Raw genomic sequence first — 21,224 nt, 5'->3', positions numbered from 1 at the left:
AATCTACCACAGACAGAGGTGGAGATCGAAATGGATGTTCCATCTTCCCAATCATGAAAGAGGTAGATAAGCACCTGATACCTGAGGGTGTGGTAGGGAGAACAACCCTCAAGGGATTAAGTTGACAGCTTCTCTTGTACGTAGTAATGCCCCTCTTTTATAAGTTGTGTACTAGTCCTGCCAGTTCCAAACAGTGCCTTGTCTTATCAAGGAAGCCTAGCATTATTTTCTCTTTGCTTTCCTTGTTGGTGACACCAGGGTAGGGTTATCCAGGATTGCCTGGACCATGCTGACTTTCTGTTATACCCCGATGGTGCTGTTTCTCCTGTTGCTGACAGGTGAGCTACTTGAGTGCATGAGTGTGTGCAAGAGAGAGAGATGCATGCTTCAGGCAACAGAGTTTGAGTATCCTGAGATAAAATCGTTTGTCTTTCTTTTCTTTTCTTTTTCTACTGCTTGCCAGAGATATGTGTATGTTTGTGATTGAGGTTCATCCAGAACTGGAGTTTGAAATTGTGTGGATGGTTATAATGGTCTCTGGAATCCCCTTTTCCTGCTACTGCCTGAGCTGGATGGAATTTCCAGAGATCTTGTGTGAAGGACATCTTTCCGTCAGGCACAAGATTAATACTGTAATTGTAATTTACTGACAGATTAGATCATTTCAGCCAATCAGGAAAAGTAATCAAAAGCCCCAGTGTGACTAGCTAATATATTCACCTATTCTACTCACAGATCAGATGGGAATTGTATCCGTGATGTTTAGGCAGTAGCTGGAAATCTGGATTCCTTTCTTCAGTCTTGACTAGCTATTGGACAGGAGCATCCATCCTCCAAGAGTTCATTGTTAGAGAGTCCCTTCCAGCCTCGTTGTATTGTTTTCTCAGCCTTTTATAACCTCTGCTGAGAATGATCTCAAAGTTTCAGGCTTCTGCCCAACTGGTCATCTTATTAGGCATTTACTATCTCTGCGATGCTGAGCCACATTAAAATATAACTGTGCCACTTCATCTTACTTAACCCTTTGTTACCTGGGAGGAAGGTTCAGATCATGGGAGGACTCCCATTATCAGAATGGTGTTGAACTATAACACCCAGCAACCCTAGCCAGCATGGACATTGGTAAGGATCTCTGAGAACTGTAATCCAATAGCATCAGGAAGACCTCAATGATCACCTTAGGGAATCATGTAGGAACAGTTCTTGTTTTCTTGTTCCAGAGATGGTAATTGTTTTCTGTCTCTGCAAATCTGTTTGCCAGTTCTAATCTTCTTCAGGAAAGAAGAAAGTTTGACCTGGAGGAGAAAGTGGAGGCAGAGGTTGGAGAAGTGACTTTTTTTGGAAACCAACTCTCAGAATCCCACATCCAGCATGGTCAGGGGCTGTGGGATCCTGATAGCTGTCATCCCAAACTATCACAGGGAGGGTCTGTGGTAGACGCATCTGGGATCAAAGATCCTTTAAGAAGTAGTGGGTCCTAGCAAAGGTGCATAGAAGCCAAGGAGCCTAGATCTTGTAGCACTACCTGTTGAAGGTCTTGACAGTGAGAACTCTTGGGTTACATGCTATGTGAGAAGATGGAGTTTGCCTGGGAGTGGGAATTCTTGCTGGTTAGAATCTTGGATTTAGATTCCTTAAATTATATTGTCTGCCCTGAGTCATTTCTATGCTGAGTGTACTGCTGCTTAATGTTAACCTGCTGCATAGCTGTGGTGGATAGCAGCTTCCATATTAGTGAGTTGGTGAATCCACTTCAGGTTTTAAAAAGAGTTTTAAGAAGTTGTACTGTATATACTCATATCTAAGTCTAGAAATTTTAGTTAAAAATTGATCCAAAAATCTGAGGCAACTTATCCATAGGTAAATATAAGTAATGTGCTTTAACACCTATAAAAAAGGAACCATCCTCTTCTTTGAGGCAAAAGGCAAGAGCACCTAAAAGAAGCATTGATTTCCTCAACAATCTCATCCTTCCATCCTTTAGGGTGAACACACGCAGTTATACTTGTCAGAATTTTCCTTTACATCCTTTGTTACATGCCCCTGTGTTTTACGTTTGACTTAACCATGGAACAGATCAAAATCCATAATTTTGGCCTCTAAACCTGCCCTTCACTTATAGGTAAGGGTGACTTATAGTTGAGTATATACCGCAACTTATTTGGGCTATAAAATTTAACATCTTTGATTGTGGACCCTATCACATGGGGCTAAAACCCTGGCTTACCTTTCCTGAATTCAGTACTTAATCAGGAGAAGCTGGGTGTTATCACACAGAAGTCACTTCCAAATTGCCACCGAGTCAATCCTGGGTGCAGCCTGGGTCCTGTAAGTCACTTCGGTAGCCATTTATAGAAGCCAGCTGCTTCCGACTTCTAAAAATGATAGTCAAAGCGGCCTCCAGGTTAGCGTCCTGTATTAAAACCCAAAGCAGATTTACTGCTCCACTGACAGGGAAGCCACTGCACCCCTTACTGTTGCATGGTGTTTTTTTTATTGACCATGAGGCACTGTACTAGATCTGGTTAGTTGGTCCCAACTAGCATAAGCTCATTGGAGAAGTATGTTCAAGATCCTATTAAGTCAAGTCACTCAAACAGTGAACTGCAGCATGAGCCCTTTGACATTATTCCTGCTTTTGCAACAAAAACCTCCAGCTCCACAGGAGTGGAAACTACGGTTGCTGCCAAACTGCAGAATTAATGCAATTTGACACCACTGCTGTGTCTTCATTTTATAGAATAATGGGATTTGTAGTTTGCTGTGGCACCAGCACTCTTGGACAGATAAGGCTAAATATCTCACAAAACTACAAATCCCAGAATTCCATAGCTTGGAGAGACATGGCAGTTAAAGCAATGCCAAACTATCAATTCTTTAGTGTAGATACAGCTTAGAACAGGGTTTGAAGTGGGTGCAACACCAAGGAAGGCAAGCAATGTGATCCTGAGTTTTTTGTGGATTTTTGGGGCTATGAGGCCGTGTTCTAGAAGAGTTTATTCCTGACGTTTCGCCAGCAGCTGTGGCTGGCATCTTCAGAGAATGCTGGCATGGAAGAGAGTGGGATATACAGTCCTCCCTCCAAACTCATCCGTTCTGGACCCCCCTCCTTGCAAATTTGGAAATCTACAGATATTCAAGCCCCAATGGCTTTAATGGAGGTCGTTCCTCTGCAAATAAAACCGTGGATCTCAAGTCCATGAAAATGGAGGGGTGATTGTATATACTATTGAAGGAAGCAATTTGCATGTGTATCTGTGTATTGTTCTGTTGTTGTATGGCAAGTCCTCAGTGTGTCTATTTAATTAATGATCCATTGTCTGCTGGGAAACCCCCTCACCCTGGGTGGTTTTCATTTGCATTTGTTGAGTCTTGATTTTGGTGTTTTTCAGGACTGGTAGCCAAACTTTGTTTACTTTGTTTCTTTTTTCCCCCGTTGATGTTGTCCAGGTGTTTATGGATTTCTTTGGCTTCCCTGTGCATTTTGACCTGATAGTTGTTGGCGTGGTCCAGAATTTCAGTGTTTTCAAACAGCATTTTATGCTCAAGATGGTTCATAACATATTCTGCTACTGGTGATTTTTCTGACTGACCCAGTCTGCAGTGTCACTCATGTTCCTTGATTCGTGTTTGAACACTGTGTTTGGTGGTCCCTATGTAGACTTGTCTACAGCTGCATGGCATCTAGTAGACTCCTGCGGCTGTGAGAGTGTCTCTCCTGTCCTTCACTGAGCACAACATTTGCTGAATTTTCTTGGTCGGTTTATAGATCGTTTGGAGGTTGTGTTTCCTCACCAGTTCCCTATTCTGTCTGTGACTCCTTTGAGTCTTTTTACCATACATCATTCTCAATACTTCATGAAATAACAAAACCCAGGATGCTTTGGGATGGAGCCATGACAGCTAAAGTGGTATCAAAGGACTGCAATTGAGCAGTGTGGATACAACCTAGAAATCTGTGGGAAAATGGAGGGGTACTGGATAGAGTAAGTATAACAGTGAGACCCCAGTGGGAGGTAGGATGCACAGAAACCTGAGGAAGGGGCACAGGAGAATAATGTGGTGCCTGGAACTAAGGTTTGTTTCAGTTTAGCTCAGTAGTGTCTAGCGTTTACCATGTCAGTTGGGCAGTGAATGCACTCTGGGTTTAAGCTGAATTTTGAAGGATCTGTCAGTGAGTTTGATCCCTGTCCCTAAAACAGGATTTGCCCCTTCGGTTATTTGTTGTTGTTGTGTACCTTCAAGTCGTTTCCAGCTTATGGCAACCCTAGGTACTACCTTTAAAATTCAGAATAAAACTTGGAGTGGATTCACTGCCCCAATGCTTCAGGAGCCACTAGCCTACTCCCATGTAGTAGTAACAGTTGAAGCTCCTGAACGCATCATGAGTCCAGAACCCACAAAGAGAGTCCTAAACTGTAGTGGCTCCATACCAACAAACCTGTTTTAGCAGTTTTTAATCCTAAATGGCAAGAAAAACAAAACAAAACAAAACAAAACATGTACACCTCAATTGACCAATCTGCCCTCTCTTCATAGACAAAGGGAAGATTACCACTGGATTATCAATGTTGACAAAAGGTGGTGCCTTATATACAAGTGAAATCTATTGGCATCTTGAAGATTTTTCACCCCAACATAGTTCTTTATAATAGCAATTTATGCTTAATCACTTTCCCATGATTTGTGGAAAGATTTTTGGTAGATACTGAGGTGTACCTCCCTGACTGGTACATGATAACAAGCTCCCCTCCTCAATATATTAGCAGTTCTAGCAGTTTTCCATTGTTGACAAAAATTAGTACCTTTTGTCAAGTGAATGGATCTTAATTGCCCCCTCAGGACCAAGACCCTCAAATCATTTTGTATCATAACCATAATAGCTCACAACATTATTATTGTTGTTGAGAAAATTCATACCCCTTCCTCAAGCTAATAAGCTCATGGTACAGAGTGGATGCCACTGAACCTCTAAGTACCTGGAGAGCTCTTGTTCATCAGAAGTTGCATCTGTACTGCAGAATTAATTCAGTTTGACACTGCTTTAACTGCTCAGTCTACATGCTATGGATTCCAGGGATTTGTAGTTTGCTGTAGCGGCAGATATGTCTGACAGAGAAGGCTAAATAGCTCACAAAACTATCAATCCCAGAATTTCATAACATGGAGTCACGGAAGTTAAAGTAGTGTCAATCTCTCTCTCTCTCTCTGTATATGTATATGCATATGTATATGTATATTTTGTGAGCTGCCTTGGGTCCCAACTTGGGAGAAAGGCAGGATAGAAATAAATAAATAAATAAATAAATAAATAAATAAATAAATATAAACTGCATTAATTCTGCAGTGTAGATGCAGCCCTAAAGCATCTATAGTTGGAGCAGCAGTTAAATCAGAATTTGATTTGCCATCCCTCTTGCAGCAGACCTATCCCTGTGAAGGAGAAGGAAAAGCCTGAAGGAGGTGGTAGCTGATGTCAATAAATCAGTGTTCTGGGGGCCACTTTATATGCCAGCTTTGCTGGTTGTATATTTAGGAGGATGAAAAAAATAACAACACAACAGGGAATATTTCATTTGTTGGTATTTCTCTTTGTTACGTCACCTTGGCTCTGGTTTATGGTAACCCTTAGTGGTGTCATTCAAAATAATTAATAATCAGTACTATTTTATTATTAATTTTGCCCGCATGTGTAAAAGTGTCCTGCCATCATGTGAGGATGTTTGCTCCCTCCCTGCCAGGGTGCTAAGAGGTGGCAATGTTGCTCTCCCAGCATCTGGCTGGTATTTCCTCTAGACTCTTGGTAGCAGCCTTGCTGGGTGGTGAGGTGTTCCCAATCTCCCCCTCACCCCAATGGCTGCTGCCTCACTGCAGAAATGAAGCAGTTTGACACCACTTTAAATTCCATAGATCAGAGCAGTGGAATTGGGGATTTGTCAGAGCGCTCTGACAGAGAAGGCTAAAGAACTCACAAAACTACTAACCCCAGAATTCCATGACACTGAGCCATGGAAGTTAAAGTGGTATCAAACTGCTTTATTTCTGTAGTGTGGCAACAGTTCAAGTCTCTGGAGCAGGCCTGTAGCTAGGCCTTTAGAGCCCTGGGGCAGAAAGTACATTTACACGGGGTGCACTTCAATGATGTGGCTCATGCGGCACGTCCAAATGGCGTGGTGCACAAGGGACATCACAGCGCCATTCCAGGGCACTTACTGTGGTTCTGTTCAGGCAGACAAAGGAGCCGTGTCTCTTTGGGCCCCCTTTGGCTGGGGGCCCCGAGGTTGCCCCAGCTTAGCTACAGGCCTGCTGTAGAGGATCCAATCCTTTTTTTGCCACGGATCCTCTCACCTCTCCAGTCTCTTCATCCTTCTCCCCTTTGCTACTCCTGGCTCTTATTTCTGCCTCTGCGTTTTTTCACAGTTTTAATCACTGGTTCAGGTGAACTGGTACAAACTGGCTGAACGACAACACTAGCACTCCTATGCATGTGAGACCCCTAAGACCCCACCCGTTTATGAACAGCCTTGCTCAGCTCTTGCAAAGGGACCAGATGTCCCCTTTTTCCAGGACATGTCCTACATTTCAACCTTCTGTCCAGGAGGAATTTCAAAATGTCCTCCATTATGAACATGACTAAGAAACATTAGTGTTCTTAGATTTTATTTTTTAATGTCCTACGTTTTACTTGAATATCCTACATTTTGCTGTACCTTGTCGATCATGGCTTTTTGACTGAGACAGTCGATCTGTTCTGTTGTCTTTCTCTTCTTTTACAGTCTTCCACTTTTCCCAGCGTTGTTTCATGGTATGCATAATCATTTTATGGTACCAATAATTCCCCGTATTATGGTGTTTCTCTCTATTGTGCATGGAAAGCTGGACAGTAATTTGGGGATACAAATGTAGTTAAGAAGGGTGTTTTCATACAATCAAATCTTACTTGCTCCTTTTATAGCCATTTAATGCAAATTTCTGGTCTATCGTGTAGTACAACCAGCTTCATGGGAAATCCTTGTGCAGGAATGAAACTGTTTCTGTCCCTGTTGTGTGCCATGGGAGGGATAGGTAATTGCCCCCCCCTCTTCTGAACACAGTGTTAGGGAGATTGGAGTTTATTGTTTATTGTCATGCCTCAGATAGATCCATTGTGGCACTGGAGGAGAAAATTTTGGGTGAGCCTTCATTGGTTTCTGTAGATCCGCCTAAAGCGGCTACACCTCAAAAAGAGCCACATTCTACCATGATAACTATATTTGGCATTTTGAATGTGCTTAGCTACTTGAGATTAGGGCAAAAATGCACCGTTCATATTTGTCATTCTTTGACTCCCATCTCTCTTTCTCTTCCAGGTGCTGAAAAAAGTTCTGCTCAAACAGGTGAGAAAGGTTACTTCATAAGGCAGGGGTAGGCAACCTGCGGCCCGCGGGCCGGATGCGGCCCGGCGAGGCCTTGGGACCGGCCCCAGCCTGGTCCTGCCACCGATTGCCGCCGGGGCCTTTGGCCTCTTGCGCACAGGGGCAAGGGGGGCAATTGTCTATAGACGCCTCAAAAACATGCATTTATATTAACATTTTTTAAAAAATCAGCAAATTTTTTTGCTTGTCCTCCACTTTTTTAAAAAAAGTGTCCACCATTTGAAAATGTTGTCCTACATTTGTCCAGCTTTATTTATTTATTTAATTTTTTTTTTAAAAAAAAGAATTTAATTATTTATTTTTTGGCTTCGGCCCCCCAGTTGTCTGAGGGACAGCAACCCGGCCCCCGGCTCAAAACGGTTGCCTACCCCTGCCATAAGGGGCAACCAATCCCATAGTGGAGGGCTTGTGGTGGGAAATGCTACTTTTAACCTGGACTCAGAACTAATAGATTATCTTTGATAGAGAGGCGGGATACAAATAAAAAAAATATTTTGTTATTTATTATTAGAGGTGCAACCATCATTTCCTCCTTGCCTCAACAATCTGCCTCTCTTCTAAAACACTTCAAGAAAAAACAAATGATGAACAACTGAGGAAAAACAGAAGCATTACAAATGGAAGGAGTTATCTGGATTGACAGAAAAATACTGTGATTGGTGCAGTGTGATTTCATGGAAAAGTCCTTTGCTGAAAGCTGATTTGTCTATCTGATATGGCATCTCTATCATCTATTATGGCATCTATCTATCTATCTATCTATGAATGAATGATGACATCTACTTATGTATTTTTTTTTTAGTACCTTCAAGTTGTTTCAGATGTATAGTTACCCTAAGGCAACCCTGTCATGGGATTTCTGGGGCTGAGAGAGTGTGATTCACCCAAGGTCACCCAGTGGATTTCTACGGCCAAGAGGAGAACTTAACCCTGGTCTCTAAAATTGTAGTCCAATGCTGAAACCACTACACTGTCCTGGCCTTCATCTATCTACTTACCAATCTACATATCTATTGGAATTCTGAACTATAGCCTACAGCACCTGGTATTTGTCAGCAGTCTCCAGTCCAAGTGATAACCAGAGCTGACCCTGCATCTATGATCAGAGGAGTTCTGATGCCTTTAGCATATTTTTAACACCTTTGCCTGATGAAGAAGCCAGTGGAGCTTCAAAACTTGTGACACATCTTTTGTGCATTTTGGGAGACACACTGGTTGTCTTTTCCCAATCTGGGCATGGACTGAGATTGGGCTGGGACTATGTCTTATTGCACAGCTTCATGCCCATATCAGATGCATCCTGTTCCCAATTGGGACTTCTCTTGTACTTTGCTAAACATGAGTCTTTTCGTTCTTAGCAAAGTAATGAAAAACATTTTGATTAGGAATGGGATGCCTACGATCTGGGTATGGAGCTGAGCGATAACACATGGTCCCATTCTGGTTTCAGCTCCTGCCCAGAATGGGAAAAAAACATTGTGATAATAAACTTGGTTGGCACAATAATACTTTGCTATATGTCCAACATGGCTACTCCTGGATATGTTTCCTAGTACTCCTATTACTATTACTAGTACTGCTATCACCTACCAAACTACCTGTGAGCCAGGGCATTGAGTGCATAGTAAAGGGCTCCCTTTGCCTATGTTCTAGAAGCTTTGATCAAAGAGTGGAAAAGTTTTTTTTTAATTGTAACTCCCACAATCCTCTGGTCACTGTGACCATGTTGGTTTCAATCACCTGTGGTAGATGTTTAGGATCTGAATTCCATAGTTGCTGAGCAACAATTGACCCTCCCCCCATCCTCGGTAATCTCCTCAAATACTTTTGTGATTCTTTGAAAGGCATCAATTACAAGGCACATTTTTGTTGACTATACACATTCTTCTGATTTATGCATCAATTATGGCCCATACAGCTTCTTGTACCTGTACCAAATGGCACCTCTACAATAGGTACTCACATTTCTCTTTGTTTATGTGCCATTTAGCTTGGGGGATAATGTCTCCATTCTTTCATACATTTCCCGCTTCCGCCCTTGATCTTATCTTCCAGTATCAATCCAGTGTTACTGCTGACCTGGTGTGCCCTGGTGACCTATGTGTCACATAGATTAAACTTTTTTTTGTAAATGAATTAAAAAAGTAATCTTAATAGGGAAATATCACAATACAACCTTTGAAATCTGTTAGATAATTCTAGGTACTTTTAAAAACTGCATGGAAAAAATTCAGTCGGTCCATCCAAGTACTGTGTGAAACAGGATGTGAAAAATGGAACTTGTCTATTTGTCTAAGGCAGGGGTTCCCAATCTGAGGTGCCAGCAACCCCAGGGGTTGTGAGTAGGAATTTTAGGGAGCATGACAAAGACTGGCTTGTGTCCTTGAGTGAAGAGTCACAAATCAAAACTCAGTTTATTTTGAATAAATTAGAAACGAATTGCTCAATTTAGATTTGCATTTTATACACTGAGTTAAAAGCTTTTTTTTTTAAACTTTTTGTTTGTTTTTTTATTCATCTGACGTATTGCCGATGTGGTTCAAAAATTAGAAATTAGACTTCTTCATCTTCAAATGTGATATATTATAACTTTTGTAGTGGTGCAAACAATAATCAAACATTTCCTAGCAATGCGGGGCATAGAAAAAGTTGGAAACCACTGGTCTAAGGATATTTTGAAATAGAACATGAATACTGTGGTCTATCTACTTACCTATCTTACAAGTGCATCAATCACTGATGCTAACTGATCACTTTCCTTCCCCTTGCAATCCCTTTCTAGGGTTTCTTTCCAGTCCTACAGAAAAATTGCACAATTCTGCTGTTTTTTTCTGTATGCATGTGTGCATGCACAAACCCCACAAAAACCTTGGCTGTAGTCCCATGGGGGGAAAAATATATGGGTGAAACATATGTAGTTTAAATTAATTTGAATTAGCTGCATCAGTGTTCCCTAACATTACTTCTGCTTTAGCTAATGTTTCTCATACTTCTTCCATTTCCTTTGCAGCCTGTGGCCGCCCGCAAGTGGCCTCTCCTCGGATCATTGGGGGCACTAATGCCAAACAAGGGGAATGGCCATGGCAAATTAGCATTAGGAAAAACAGGGGACATACATGTGGTGGCAGCTTGATTTCAAACCAGTGGGTGGTGACAGCTGCTCATTGCTTTGAAGGGTGAGTAGAAAAGAACATGTTGTAAATGCACATGCTGCCTTGATGACCTTGGAGGGAATGTAGATTACAGTACTGTTATCTGGCATGAAATTTTTGGGTTAAAAGTTCCAGACTCAGGTGTTGACTTTACAAGGCAGAACCTTTCTCCTGGTCCATGGCCCTGTGAACGTTTGCTCATGATCAAGCAATGTGTGTTCTCCCAATCAACAAAATTAAGACTCTGATAAAAATTAATTAAGAACATTTTAGTCGAACACTGAAATAGACCATAAAGAGGAAATGCAATATAGTGCCTCCTCCAGATGGGAAGAAAAATCTCAGCAGTCCCAGATTTTGTTCCTGCAGAAACCAATTTTATTTTGGCTGTCCACATTACAATTTCTTGATGCAAAAATATTTCTTGGGAACTCCCAATCTTAGCAAGGACTTCTCATTCCTACTTCCCAGGTCACTTTTAATTCACAGTATTTTTCAAAATGGATTTTATCTCACCTTGACAGTCTGTCTGTATTATTCTGGAATGAGCTAAAATGGCTACAGCCAGTAAAACATAGCTATTGTTTCCAGGATATATAGTCAACAGCAAGGGAAGCAAGGGAAAGAAGAATTTCAGCACTAAAACAAAATGCTTCTAATGCTTAACATTGCTGAAGTCCTTATTAGGAAGAAGCTATAACTGCCTAATAATAATAAACTCGCACAGTAAAAAGGAAATGCACAGATATAGGGTGGGTGACACCTGGCATGACTGCAGTACATATGAAAAAGGGATCTAGATGTCTTAGTGGACCACAGGCTGAACATGAGTCATCAATGTGATGTAGCAGCTAAGAAAGCCAAGGAAATTCTGGGCTGCATCAATGTGCGTATGGTGTCTAGATCAAGGGAAGTAACAATACCTTTGTATTCTGCTTTGGTCAGACCTCACCTAGAATATTGTATCCAGTCTTGGCCACTACAGTTCGAGAATGATGTTGACAAGCTGGACCCATGCCCTGTGAGCAGTGACTTAGGTAGCTGGGGAAGATTAGGTTAAGAGGTGACACAATAGCCATGCTTAAATATTTGAAGGAATGTCTTATTGAGGTTGAGAGACTAGAACATGAAGCAATGGATTCAAGCTACAGGAAAAGAGGCCCATCTAAAAATTACAAAGAACCTTCTGATGGTAAGAGCTGTTTGATCATAGAATATGTTGGTTTGTAGTGTGAATATGCAGGTTTGGAATCGCTTTCTTTGGAGGTTTTAAAACAGAGGTTGGATAGGCATTTGTTGAGAGTGCTTTGACTGTGTATTCCTACATATCAGGGAGTTAGACTGGACGGTCCTTTGTAGTGTCTTCCAATTCTGTGATTCTATGAAATAACATTTCCTCCTTCCCTACCTTCACTCAGTCCACCCACCCAAATGAGAATTTCAGGCTTCTGCTCATTCATAGTAACACTCCCAAGTGCTGTCTATGTGGCCTCTGGGTTTATTTATTTATTTATTTTATTGTAATTTTTCAGCAGTGTTGTTTTACCTTCAAATCTATATGATGCCCTCTGGGAGCATGGGGTTGATTTTCATCATGGTTTTGGGCTTCATTATGCTATTAGGACAGACTTCCTATTGTTGTTGTTGTTATTGTTGTTAGCCCTGGTGAAGTAGTGGTTAAATGCCTATACTGCAGCCACTCACAAACCACAAGGTTATGAGTTCAATACCAGCCAGGGGCTCAGGGTTGACTCAGCCTTGCATCCTTCCAAGATCACTAAAATGAATACCCAACTTGTTGGGGACAATTACCTTACACATTGTAACCCACTTAGGGAGTGCTTAAGTGTACTGATAATTGGTATAGAAATGTACTCACTATTGCTATTAAAAAGGCCTCTTCTGGGCCTAAAATGGTCTGGGGGTGGGGTCAAAAAACATGGCATAATGTTTCCCTTCCCTGGAGGGCATTTAGGTACATTTATTGCATGGAGGTGTGTAACCTTTCAGGATCTCTTTAAAGGCTACTGCTGCTTCCTTGGCCCCCACAGTTGCCCACACCTAATGTACATCTATCACAGAATTAATGTCTGTCCATTGACATCTTGTTAAACAAGATGGTGGTGATGATGATATTGATGGTTATCCTTAGATACATAAAATGCTAAGTGCATGTTGCCACATTGATGCATTAAGCATCACCAGTTCTTTCTCAAAAGCTTCTTACTAAACTTCGTGCTTGCCCAAGGATTTGAACTCTGGCCCCAGCAGTGTACTAGATGCTTCCTTTTCCTTGTCTCCTCCAGGCCATTGGATCCAACCCAGTACAAAGTAAATCTGGGAGAATATGAACTTCCCAAGCCGGCTCCCACTATGATCTCAGCCTCCATCAGCCAAATCATAGTCTATCCATATTATGCTGGAGATGTTCTCAGTGGTGACATTGCCCTGGTGAAGCTCAATGAACCAGTTAAATTTTCCCGCACAATTTTACCAATCTGCCTTCCAAATTCTTCAGGCCCTGACCCTTTCTCTCCAGGGATGAGCTGCTCTGCTACTGGCTGGGGCAGCTTTGTAAACAAAGGTAAGGATGTGTTTTTGTAATTTGTGAGTGGCTTTTATTTATTTATTTACTGTATTTATACCCCACTCTTCAGTCCTAAAGGCTCTCAGAGACAGATAGTTATTCAGACAGTTCCCTGCCCTCAGGCTTACAATATAAAAAGGAGAAAGGAATAGTGGTGGGGAAGGGGATCAAGTCCAGTGGTTCTTCTCTCCCTCTGGACCAGGCAGATGGACTGGAGGTAGGGCCCTTCTTCTTGCTCTGGCTAGCCCTGATAGAGACGGGCCTGCCTTTTCACTCCCTCCCAGGCCAGATGATGACAGATGGCATGGAGGGAGGTCTCTTCTTCTTCAGGCTAGGCCTGATGAGCTTGGGCCTGCCTTATCACTCCTTCCCAGGCTGGATGATGTTGTAAGCTGAATCCTGAGACCCTATGAGTAATTCAATGACTTATATAAGAGTTCAAACCGAGATTCCAAGTTCCTTTTAGTTGAGTCAGGCTAGATGCTCCCAAGGTGTGATTTTCTATAATTAATACATTTTCACATTTCAGTGCCCAAAGTCAATAATCACTAGCAAACTAGAGTTCACCTATATTGATAGTGGGGGTCAGAAGGGAACTGACCTTGGCTAGCCTGGCATGTTACAGATTCCGTTGTTGCAGCTGCTGGGAAGCTGCTAGGAGGAACTTGGCTCCCTCTGCTCATTGTATCATTTACGGTTACATTTGGGCAACACTGGCTGACTAAGGGAAGATAAATTGAATGCTCTATTGTTGATTGTACAAACCTAATACCAAGTATACATGTGCACTGAATGAAGTCATGGCAATCTCAGTATTGTACATGTGAATTTTTAGTCATCTGTAACATCACCTTGCAAGCTAATAAGTGGAATGGAAATGGAATCCTATCAATGAACTTGTTCTTTCTTTGCTCGTATACAGACTGCCAGGCTGCTCTCTTATGAAGAGGAGGGGAAACCCCTTGATCAAGGATAACAATCTTTCCACACAAATTCAGGATCGACCTGCAGTCCATTTATACTAAAGGTGGTTGTGGTGGGAGACGATATCTCAGTTTTCCCCCCTGCTGATAATGTCACCCTTTATCAAAGGGGGTGTTGTGTTCTCGGGGCTTTAAGTGTCAGAAGAAAGAGAGCAGAGTTTGGAAAAATTAGATTTTGGGGTAACTCTCACAATGATCTATGCTGACTGAGGAATTCTAGAAGCTGTAGTCTTAAAAAAAGTAACTTATCCCAACTTTGATTAATCATCACAACCAGCAGCCCCTGATAGCCTTATATGCCAATGATTTGTGTAAGTGGGAAAACAGGTGGAGGAAATGTTCTTCTTAGTTGCTCCATCTGTTGCTATAGTTCTTGGCTTTTTTAAAAAAAATTGTCTTTTTCACGGAACATCCAGAGACAGTTCCAATCACAAAACAAATATTTTATTCTTACCTAGAGGCTATGTTTAAAAGAAAAAATCCAGGATGTATTATTATCAAAACCAAATCAAAACAAAGAAAAAGCCCAAAGGTGGGGTTACCACTGAAAATATGGTTTTCTTGTTCCAGTTAATGGGCATTCTTCTTTGCTGGATAGGAAGGAGAGGATAGGGTCTTTACCTGCAAGTATGTTTTTTGGAATACTGTACCTTAAAAAAGAAAGAAGGTATGCCCATACAGGTCTCAAGACTTGTGAGCGAGAGATCTCTGATCAGCCAATTGTCCATGGATTTATGAAATCTGGATGTTTATTGGCTAAATTGCCTACCTAACCTCCTTCACCTGACTGGAGAGGTCCATGTGCATTTGAAAATACTATCAAGGAAGCCCCAACAAGTAATAAATGAGGCTTTCTGTTACTAGAGCTCTTACCTTTTTGGCATAGTTTGGACAGGCCTAACTCTTTTTAAACTACTCAGATTGGTGGTGAAAAAAACTTATTTTTTTCCTTTTTTCCATGCAAAAGGATACTTGAATACAGTGAGACATTGCTACAAGCTACTGGTGCAAAAAGGAGTAGTTTTTTTTGCTGCTTCTTTGTGCGGTGGCATAACGCCAGGTTGGAGGCATGGCATGTGGTTGCCACAGCCCCAACCCAACAATCCAAGGGATTGGTGCTCCTTCGGGGCAGTTTGTTTTGCCCAAAAGTTGTTCTTGCTCTCTTTATACTTTGATGTTGTTCTAATTATGATGCACTTTCATTTGCAGTTGTATAATGGTAAATAGTGTGCCTGTTCTGTACTTTAAATATCAGAACATGTCATGAAAAGGGAACACACTTATAAAAATTAGAGTCTTGGAAAAGTTAATTTTTTGGTTAAAAACTCCCAAATTTCAGAGCCAGTATGTCTAAAACCAGTCTTTTGGAGCTCTGATTAGGGCACAATGACTTATTTCAAAAGCCACAGCAATACCCTACAACAGAGTGTTTCAATATATTACTAGTATCCACCAATAATACATGACCTTATCATCAAGGATATTTCATTCCAGAACCCTACAGTATTTTATTTTTTGTTTGTATTCCAGGGCTACATAGCTTATTCATTTTTAGTCAGGAAGCAGCTCAGCATTTTTCAAACTATTGATTCTACATTTGATGTACTGAACTGAAGAACATCTTTGGGTAATGATGCTTGCTTCAAAACTTATCCAGCAACCTCAAGCTGGATAACTTTGTACTTCAGACCAAATAACTATGATCCAGAGCTAGGAAAAGTTAATTTTTGGACTACAAACCCTCAAATCCATTGGCAGAGCAATGAATTCAGACTACAGGAAAATAGATTCCATCTAAACATTAGAAAGAACTTCTTGATGGTAAGAGCTGTTTGACAGTGGAACATGCTGCCTTGGAGAGTGGAGTCTCCTTCTTTGGAGGTTTTTTAAAAAGAAACTGGATGGTAATCTGTCAGAAGTTATTTGATTGTGTGTTCCTGCATGACAGGGAGTTGGGCTGGATGGTCCTTGTGATCTCTTCCTGCTCTGTGATTCTATGAAATCACCTAGTCAGCTTGGCCACTTAATTCTGGGACTTGGGGAGTCCCAAACGGTTATGTTTCCAAGCTCTGAGATAATTGCTGCCTTCAACATCATTACTTCTCCTGCCTTTGGGGAGCCAGTAGAAGGTAAATAACCAATTCATGGTGAGAGAAACAGAATCTATGCCTCATCTCTGTATTTCCTTTTTTTAAACCAGGCCCTATAGCTCGAACATTGCAGAAAATTGATATAGAAATCGTCGATATTGAGGAGTGTAATAAAAGGTTCCAGAATAAAACAAGCCCACTTCCTTTACCAGAGAACTACACCCTAATTTATGAAGACATGATCTGTGCTGCGAGCCCTGATGGCAAGAAGGACACTTGTCAGGTAAGGAGCACACATCTTTATAGCTAAAATAGGGAATATTGAGGTGGGAAGGAACTTGAAGTTACAGGAACACCATCAATTAGTGTTCAACAGTGGCTAAACCAATATTTCTTTTCAAGTATGTATACTTTCTAGTTTCTAGGGGGTCAACTATAATTGAATATTGTAAACGTACTGTATATACTTGTGTACAAGTTGACCTCAAGGGAAGTCAAGGGAAGGTTTCAGGGTCAAAATCCTGGATTTTGGCATGACCTGTGGATTAGTCAAGGCTAAAACTTAGGGGGCTAGAACGAAGGATGGAAAGGGGGAAATACCACTTCCATCCTTCCTTCTCCTTCTCTGGAACTCTTCCCACCACTTAACACTGATTCCTAGGTGCTGGAGGAGAGGTTTTAACATCAGATTGAGAAGGGAAGCAAATTGTGTTAAATGGGGAGTTTTTGTTATGGGAAAAGAAGGCTTGCAAAATGGACCAGGTAGAGAAGCAAGTGGTGTGAAACAGGTAGTTTTTTCTATGTAAAGAAAAATATGAAACAGGTAGTTTCTTCCATGGAAAGAAAAGCCTTGCAAATCAGACTGGTGAGGGAGCAAGTGGTGTTAAATGGGAAGAAAGAAAAGTCTTGCAAATTGAACTGGGGAGGGAGCAAGTGGTGTTAAACAGGGAGTTTCTTCCATGGAAAGAAAAGTCTTGCAAATCAGACTGGGGAGGGAGCAATTTTTGTTAAATGGGAAGTTTTTACCATGGAAGAAAAAGTCTTGCAAATCGGAATGGGGAGGGAGCTGTGAATTCTAAATACCAATTTCAATACACTGCAAATGCTAGAATTCTGTAGGATGTTGTCATTGCAGATAATGTAGAATAAAGCACCATCACTCTGTAGTGTGATCACAAAGACAAGATCCAGAACTGCAAGTACAAAAGCTTGAACAGACTACAAAGCTGCAGAAAATAAGAAATGTAAAGTTGTGAGGCAAGTGAAGTGAGGCTGCTTATACTGTAAATTCAAAGCGAGGGTAGCCAGGCTGGTTCAACTGAACAAGCATAGTGTCTATTGCGCAGTATTTTCTGTCAGTTGATAGATGTACAAATGCCCAGGTAAGTGTATAAAGGACTGTACTTTCTGCCAGCTGGTGAATGGACAGATTTTCATGTAACTTTAAAAAACCATGTAACTTTTTAAAAAAAGGCTGTTGTGGTGGCTTTGCAGAAACCGGAACAAGTGATACTGCAGGTCCAGGCAATAAGGCCTGGCACAGCAGCATCCAAAAAATGAAAATGTGCTAGAAACTTAGAAGAGTGTGTGTGTATGTGTAAGATATATATCCATGATGTCTAGTAATGGTGGGGAAAGGGATTTTTTGATCACAGCTGCCAGATTCCCTCACCACTAAGCATAGCAGTTGGATTTTGGAAGCTGTAGTCGAAAATCAACTTATGGGCGGTACACGCAGCCCATTTAGGGGCGGCTCTATACTGCCCCTGGAAGTGCTGGATTGGGGACACAGCAGCCACACCCCTAGAAGGGATGACACGAGTGAAGTCATCGTGGTGCATGCCACCTGTATGTGTGTGTGTCAAGATGGTGTCCTCGCATCAGAACTAGGGCTGAGGCCGTGTGGACACTCAGCCCTAGTTTGGCCGTAGGATGCAGTCAGGGCAGAACAAACTGCCAGTCTGTACTGCCTCTTACTCAGTTGTTGCTCTTAGCCCCATCCTTCATGATGTCCCTTTCTGTTTCTTCTGTCAGGGTGACTCTGGAGGACCCTTGTCCTGCAAACTGAATGACACGTGGTTCCTGGCTGGAGTAGTGAGCTTTGGGTTTGGATGTGCAAACCCCATTCAACCTGGTGTCTACACTCGCACCTCCTCTTTCATGGACTGGATTCAGAATACTATGGCACAGAACGCAGCCTCCTGGAGACACACAAATTGTGCCACTGTCTTGCTCCTTCCTCTTCTGTTGGTCTTGAGCGAAACACTGTTGGACTCATCTTAGCTTCATCCAACTTCAGTATCAGTTTGGATGAGCCTCAGCAAGCATTCAAAAGAAGTCAACTGTTGGGCCTTATTGCCTGAGTGTGAAAGATTCGGCACCTTCCAAAAGAATCTCAGTGGGGCTATTTTAACCGTCTTGTTTGTGTAATAGTTGTGTGGGTTTAATAATAAAAAAGAAAGAAAAAAGAAAGGTGTGAGCAGTAAGGCTGGTCAGGTTTTTAAGACAATGAATGCTGTATTTATAGGCCTGGAATTCTTGGAAGTGAGAATTTAGACTCACTACAGTCTTAGAAGATGCAGACTTTTTTGGCTAGCTTTTACCAGGAAAGGACTCCTCCACCTTTAATGTTTATATAGAAAAGAAAATTTTAGCAGGTGTTGTTTGTGTGAAGACAACCCTTGTTGAAATGCCCTCTTCTACACAAGTGTTAAAGGTACAGGAACCATGTTCTGTATTTCATCTGGCAATTTTATTGAGGCTACAAACCATCTGCTTTTCAAATACCTGATCAATAACCTGGGGTGGGTTATCTATAAAGCGACCCTATCATGGGATTTTATTGGGCACATTTTTTCAGAGGGGGGGGGTTGCCTTTGCCATCCTCTGAGGATGAGAGAGTGGGACTTGTCCAAGATTTGGATCCTGATCTCCAGAGTCGTAGTCCAATGCTCAGACCACCACACAACGCTGGCTCCTTGTGAACTTGATTCAGAAGCAGACATGATTTTGTAGATGTTTTTCTTCACTGAAGAAGAGGCATGCTGTGCATTTCACTGAAATGCACAGCAAACCTCAAATTGGGTAGATTTCTGGAAGAGTACTTCTGTGCAGTGTTGACCCAAGTTTGGATTCCTTTGGAAGAAGGTTACTGAGGACTTCTGTACGATTTGTACTGCTTGAATTTTTTAAAAACAAAATATAGAGGTAAGTAGAGATGGAAGAAACACAGCTTCAGTGCTGAGACAGGCAGTCAGGACTTCTTGCTCCTGCACCGAAACAACAGAAGGAGGAAGCCAGAAGCCCAAAATGCTTTGAGTTCCAAACCCAGCTCAGCCTGAGGGATGCAAATCTTTGCTTATGTCATTTTTGCATGCAGGGATAACTTTAAAATTTTTTTCATTGCATTAGGCAGCGTTACAGAAGATGCAGTGCCCTTGTCAGTGATTGCACTTCGGAGCTTTTTTGCAAACATGTTTATAAAAACGATATACTGTATATATTTTTTTACACAAAACCCTTGCTTTTGTGCAAAACCTTGTTTGGACAAAAAAAATCAACCTTTTGTGCATAAAGCAGTGTATTTTACATAAAATACAGTTTTGTGTGTAAAAATGTGGGGTTTTATTTTGTAGGAAACAAATTTTCTTGTGCAAATGATCCCCCCCCCCCCCAAAAAGTCAACAAGTTTGAAAAATATCAATTGACCATTTTCTTGATGAGATGTTCCGGGGCATTCAGGGCAAGATAATTTGCAGATAATTTCTTTACATCCCTGTTGAGAAATCCCTTTCTAGGTGCTTCCAGATGCAACCACCAGATGGAGCCACCAGTCAAAAGAGATTACAGTATATAGCTTTTTTGGAGACTGCAATTGCATGATTGCAGTTACAGTAACCTACTACTTTTTTATATTTCGATTTTTATTTAGTAATTTAACTAGCATGACAGAATGGTGAAATAATATCAGAAGTAATTTAGTCATCCATAATGAGTGATGTTTTGGTGGAACAAAAACAGAAGTTACATTTCAAAAACAGCACAATGTGTGGGAAAGAAGCTACTTGATATCACAATTCAAATGTTCCACTTACTTTTGAAAGTTAATCTTCAAAGACATTTGAATCAATTTTGACAAGACTTTTATAGCATTCTCTAATTCCCACCCCGACACCCACCGCTTGCCAAATAAGTAACAGAAGGTAACAACAAAGTTGCATTACTTTTCATTAATTTTGGAAAAACAAATATGATTTCTAAAACAAGTAATGAAAGATCACAAAACAGTATTAAGCAGGGAAATCACTCTGCTGGGGTTGGGCCCCAAGACCTCCCATGGATATCAAAATCTGTGGAGCAAGTAACAACAATGATATACCTTTAAAATAACCATAAGAAGTAACAGGAATTAATTACTTTAGAAAAATAACTGGAGGAGCCCTCTTTTAAACCCAAAAAATACATGCTCATGATACCCCAAGACCAGGCCTCTGACTGCACCTCATACTTAATATCAATTTAATATTAAAGAAATGCTGGGAGGGTTGACATAAGAATGACCCCACTGTGGATGTCTGACCTTTTCACACTTAGGGTGTTCCCACTATGAAATAAAGTGAATTTCTGATAGGTTTAAATGACCGTTGTTCCCATTTGAAACCGGTTCCTGTCATAATTTGATTGATTCCTGTTATGATAAAGTGAGGCAAACACACAAAAACTAATTTTTCCAGACACTAGTTTCTTAGTGGTCTTTTTAAAAGAATTGATTCTGAAGTGTGCAAATTCAAGTAGTTGCAAAACCAATGAATCAAATTATCTATGAATTTTTTAAAAAAATATATTTGATCTAGGCATGGCAGGGGGGAGAAAGACCCCCACAGATACCCTCCAAACCATGCTTGAATCAGATGATTCAGGCAAGGCAGGGGGGGAGAAAGATCAAGCACGGCAGGGGTCTGGAGGGGACCCGCAGGGGTCTTTCTCCCCCCCTGCCA

General features: G+C 41.3%; 1 protein-coding gene across 1 annotated transcript in view; it reads left to right on the top strand.

Annotated features, from left to right (window-relative positions):
* The window catches only part of LOC121933040 (serine protease 27-like), a gene marked incomplete at its 5' end in the record, with an annotated part of 29,721 nt that extends 12,236 nt beyond the window's left edge, over positions 1-17,485 (top strand). Inside the window, 5 exons of the mRNA XM_042472254.1 lie at positions 7,350-7,376; positions 10,426-10,591; positions 12,874-13,151; positions 16,338-16,510; positions 17,363-17,485. Of these exons, the coding sequence (XP_042328188.1) occupies positions 7,350-7,376; positions 10,426-10,591; positions 12,874-13,151; positions 16,338-16,510; positions 17,363-17,371 (653 nt within the window). The remainder of the gene's footprint in view (positions 1-7,349; positions 7,377-10,425; positions 10,592-12,873; positions 13,152-16,337; positions 16,511-17,362) is intronic.
* Between the last annotated feature and the right edge of the window lie 3,739 nt (positions 17,486-21,224).

Source organism: Sceloporus undulatus, chromosome 6 (assembly GCF_019175285.1).
Source record: "Sceloporus undulatus isolate JIND9_A2432 ecotype Alabama chromosome 6, SceUnd_v1.1, whole genome shotgun sequence".
In the NCBI taxonomy this organism is placed as follows: Eukaryota; Metazoa; Chordata; class Lepidosauria; order Squamata; family Phrynosomatidae; genus Sceloporus; species Sceloporus undulatus.
Note: the sequence above shows the minus strand (reverse complement) of the source record. Positions and strands in the feature narration are given on the sequence as shown.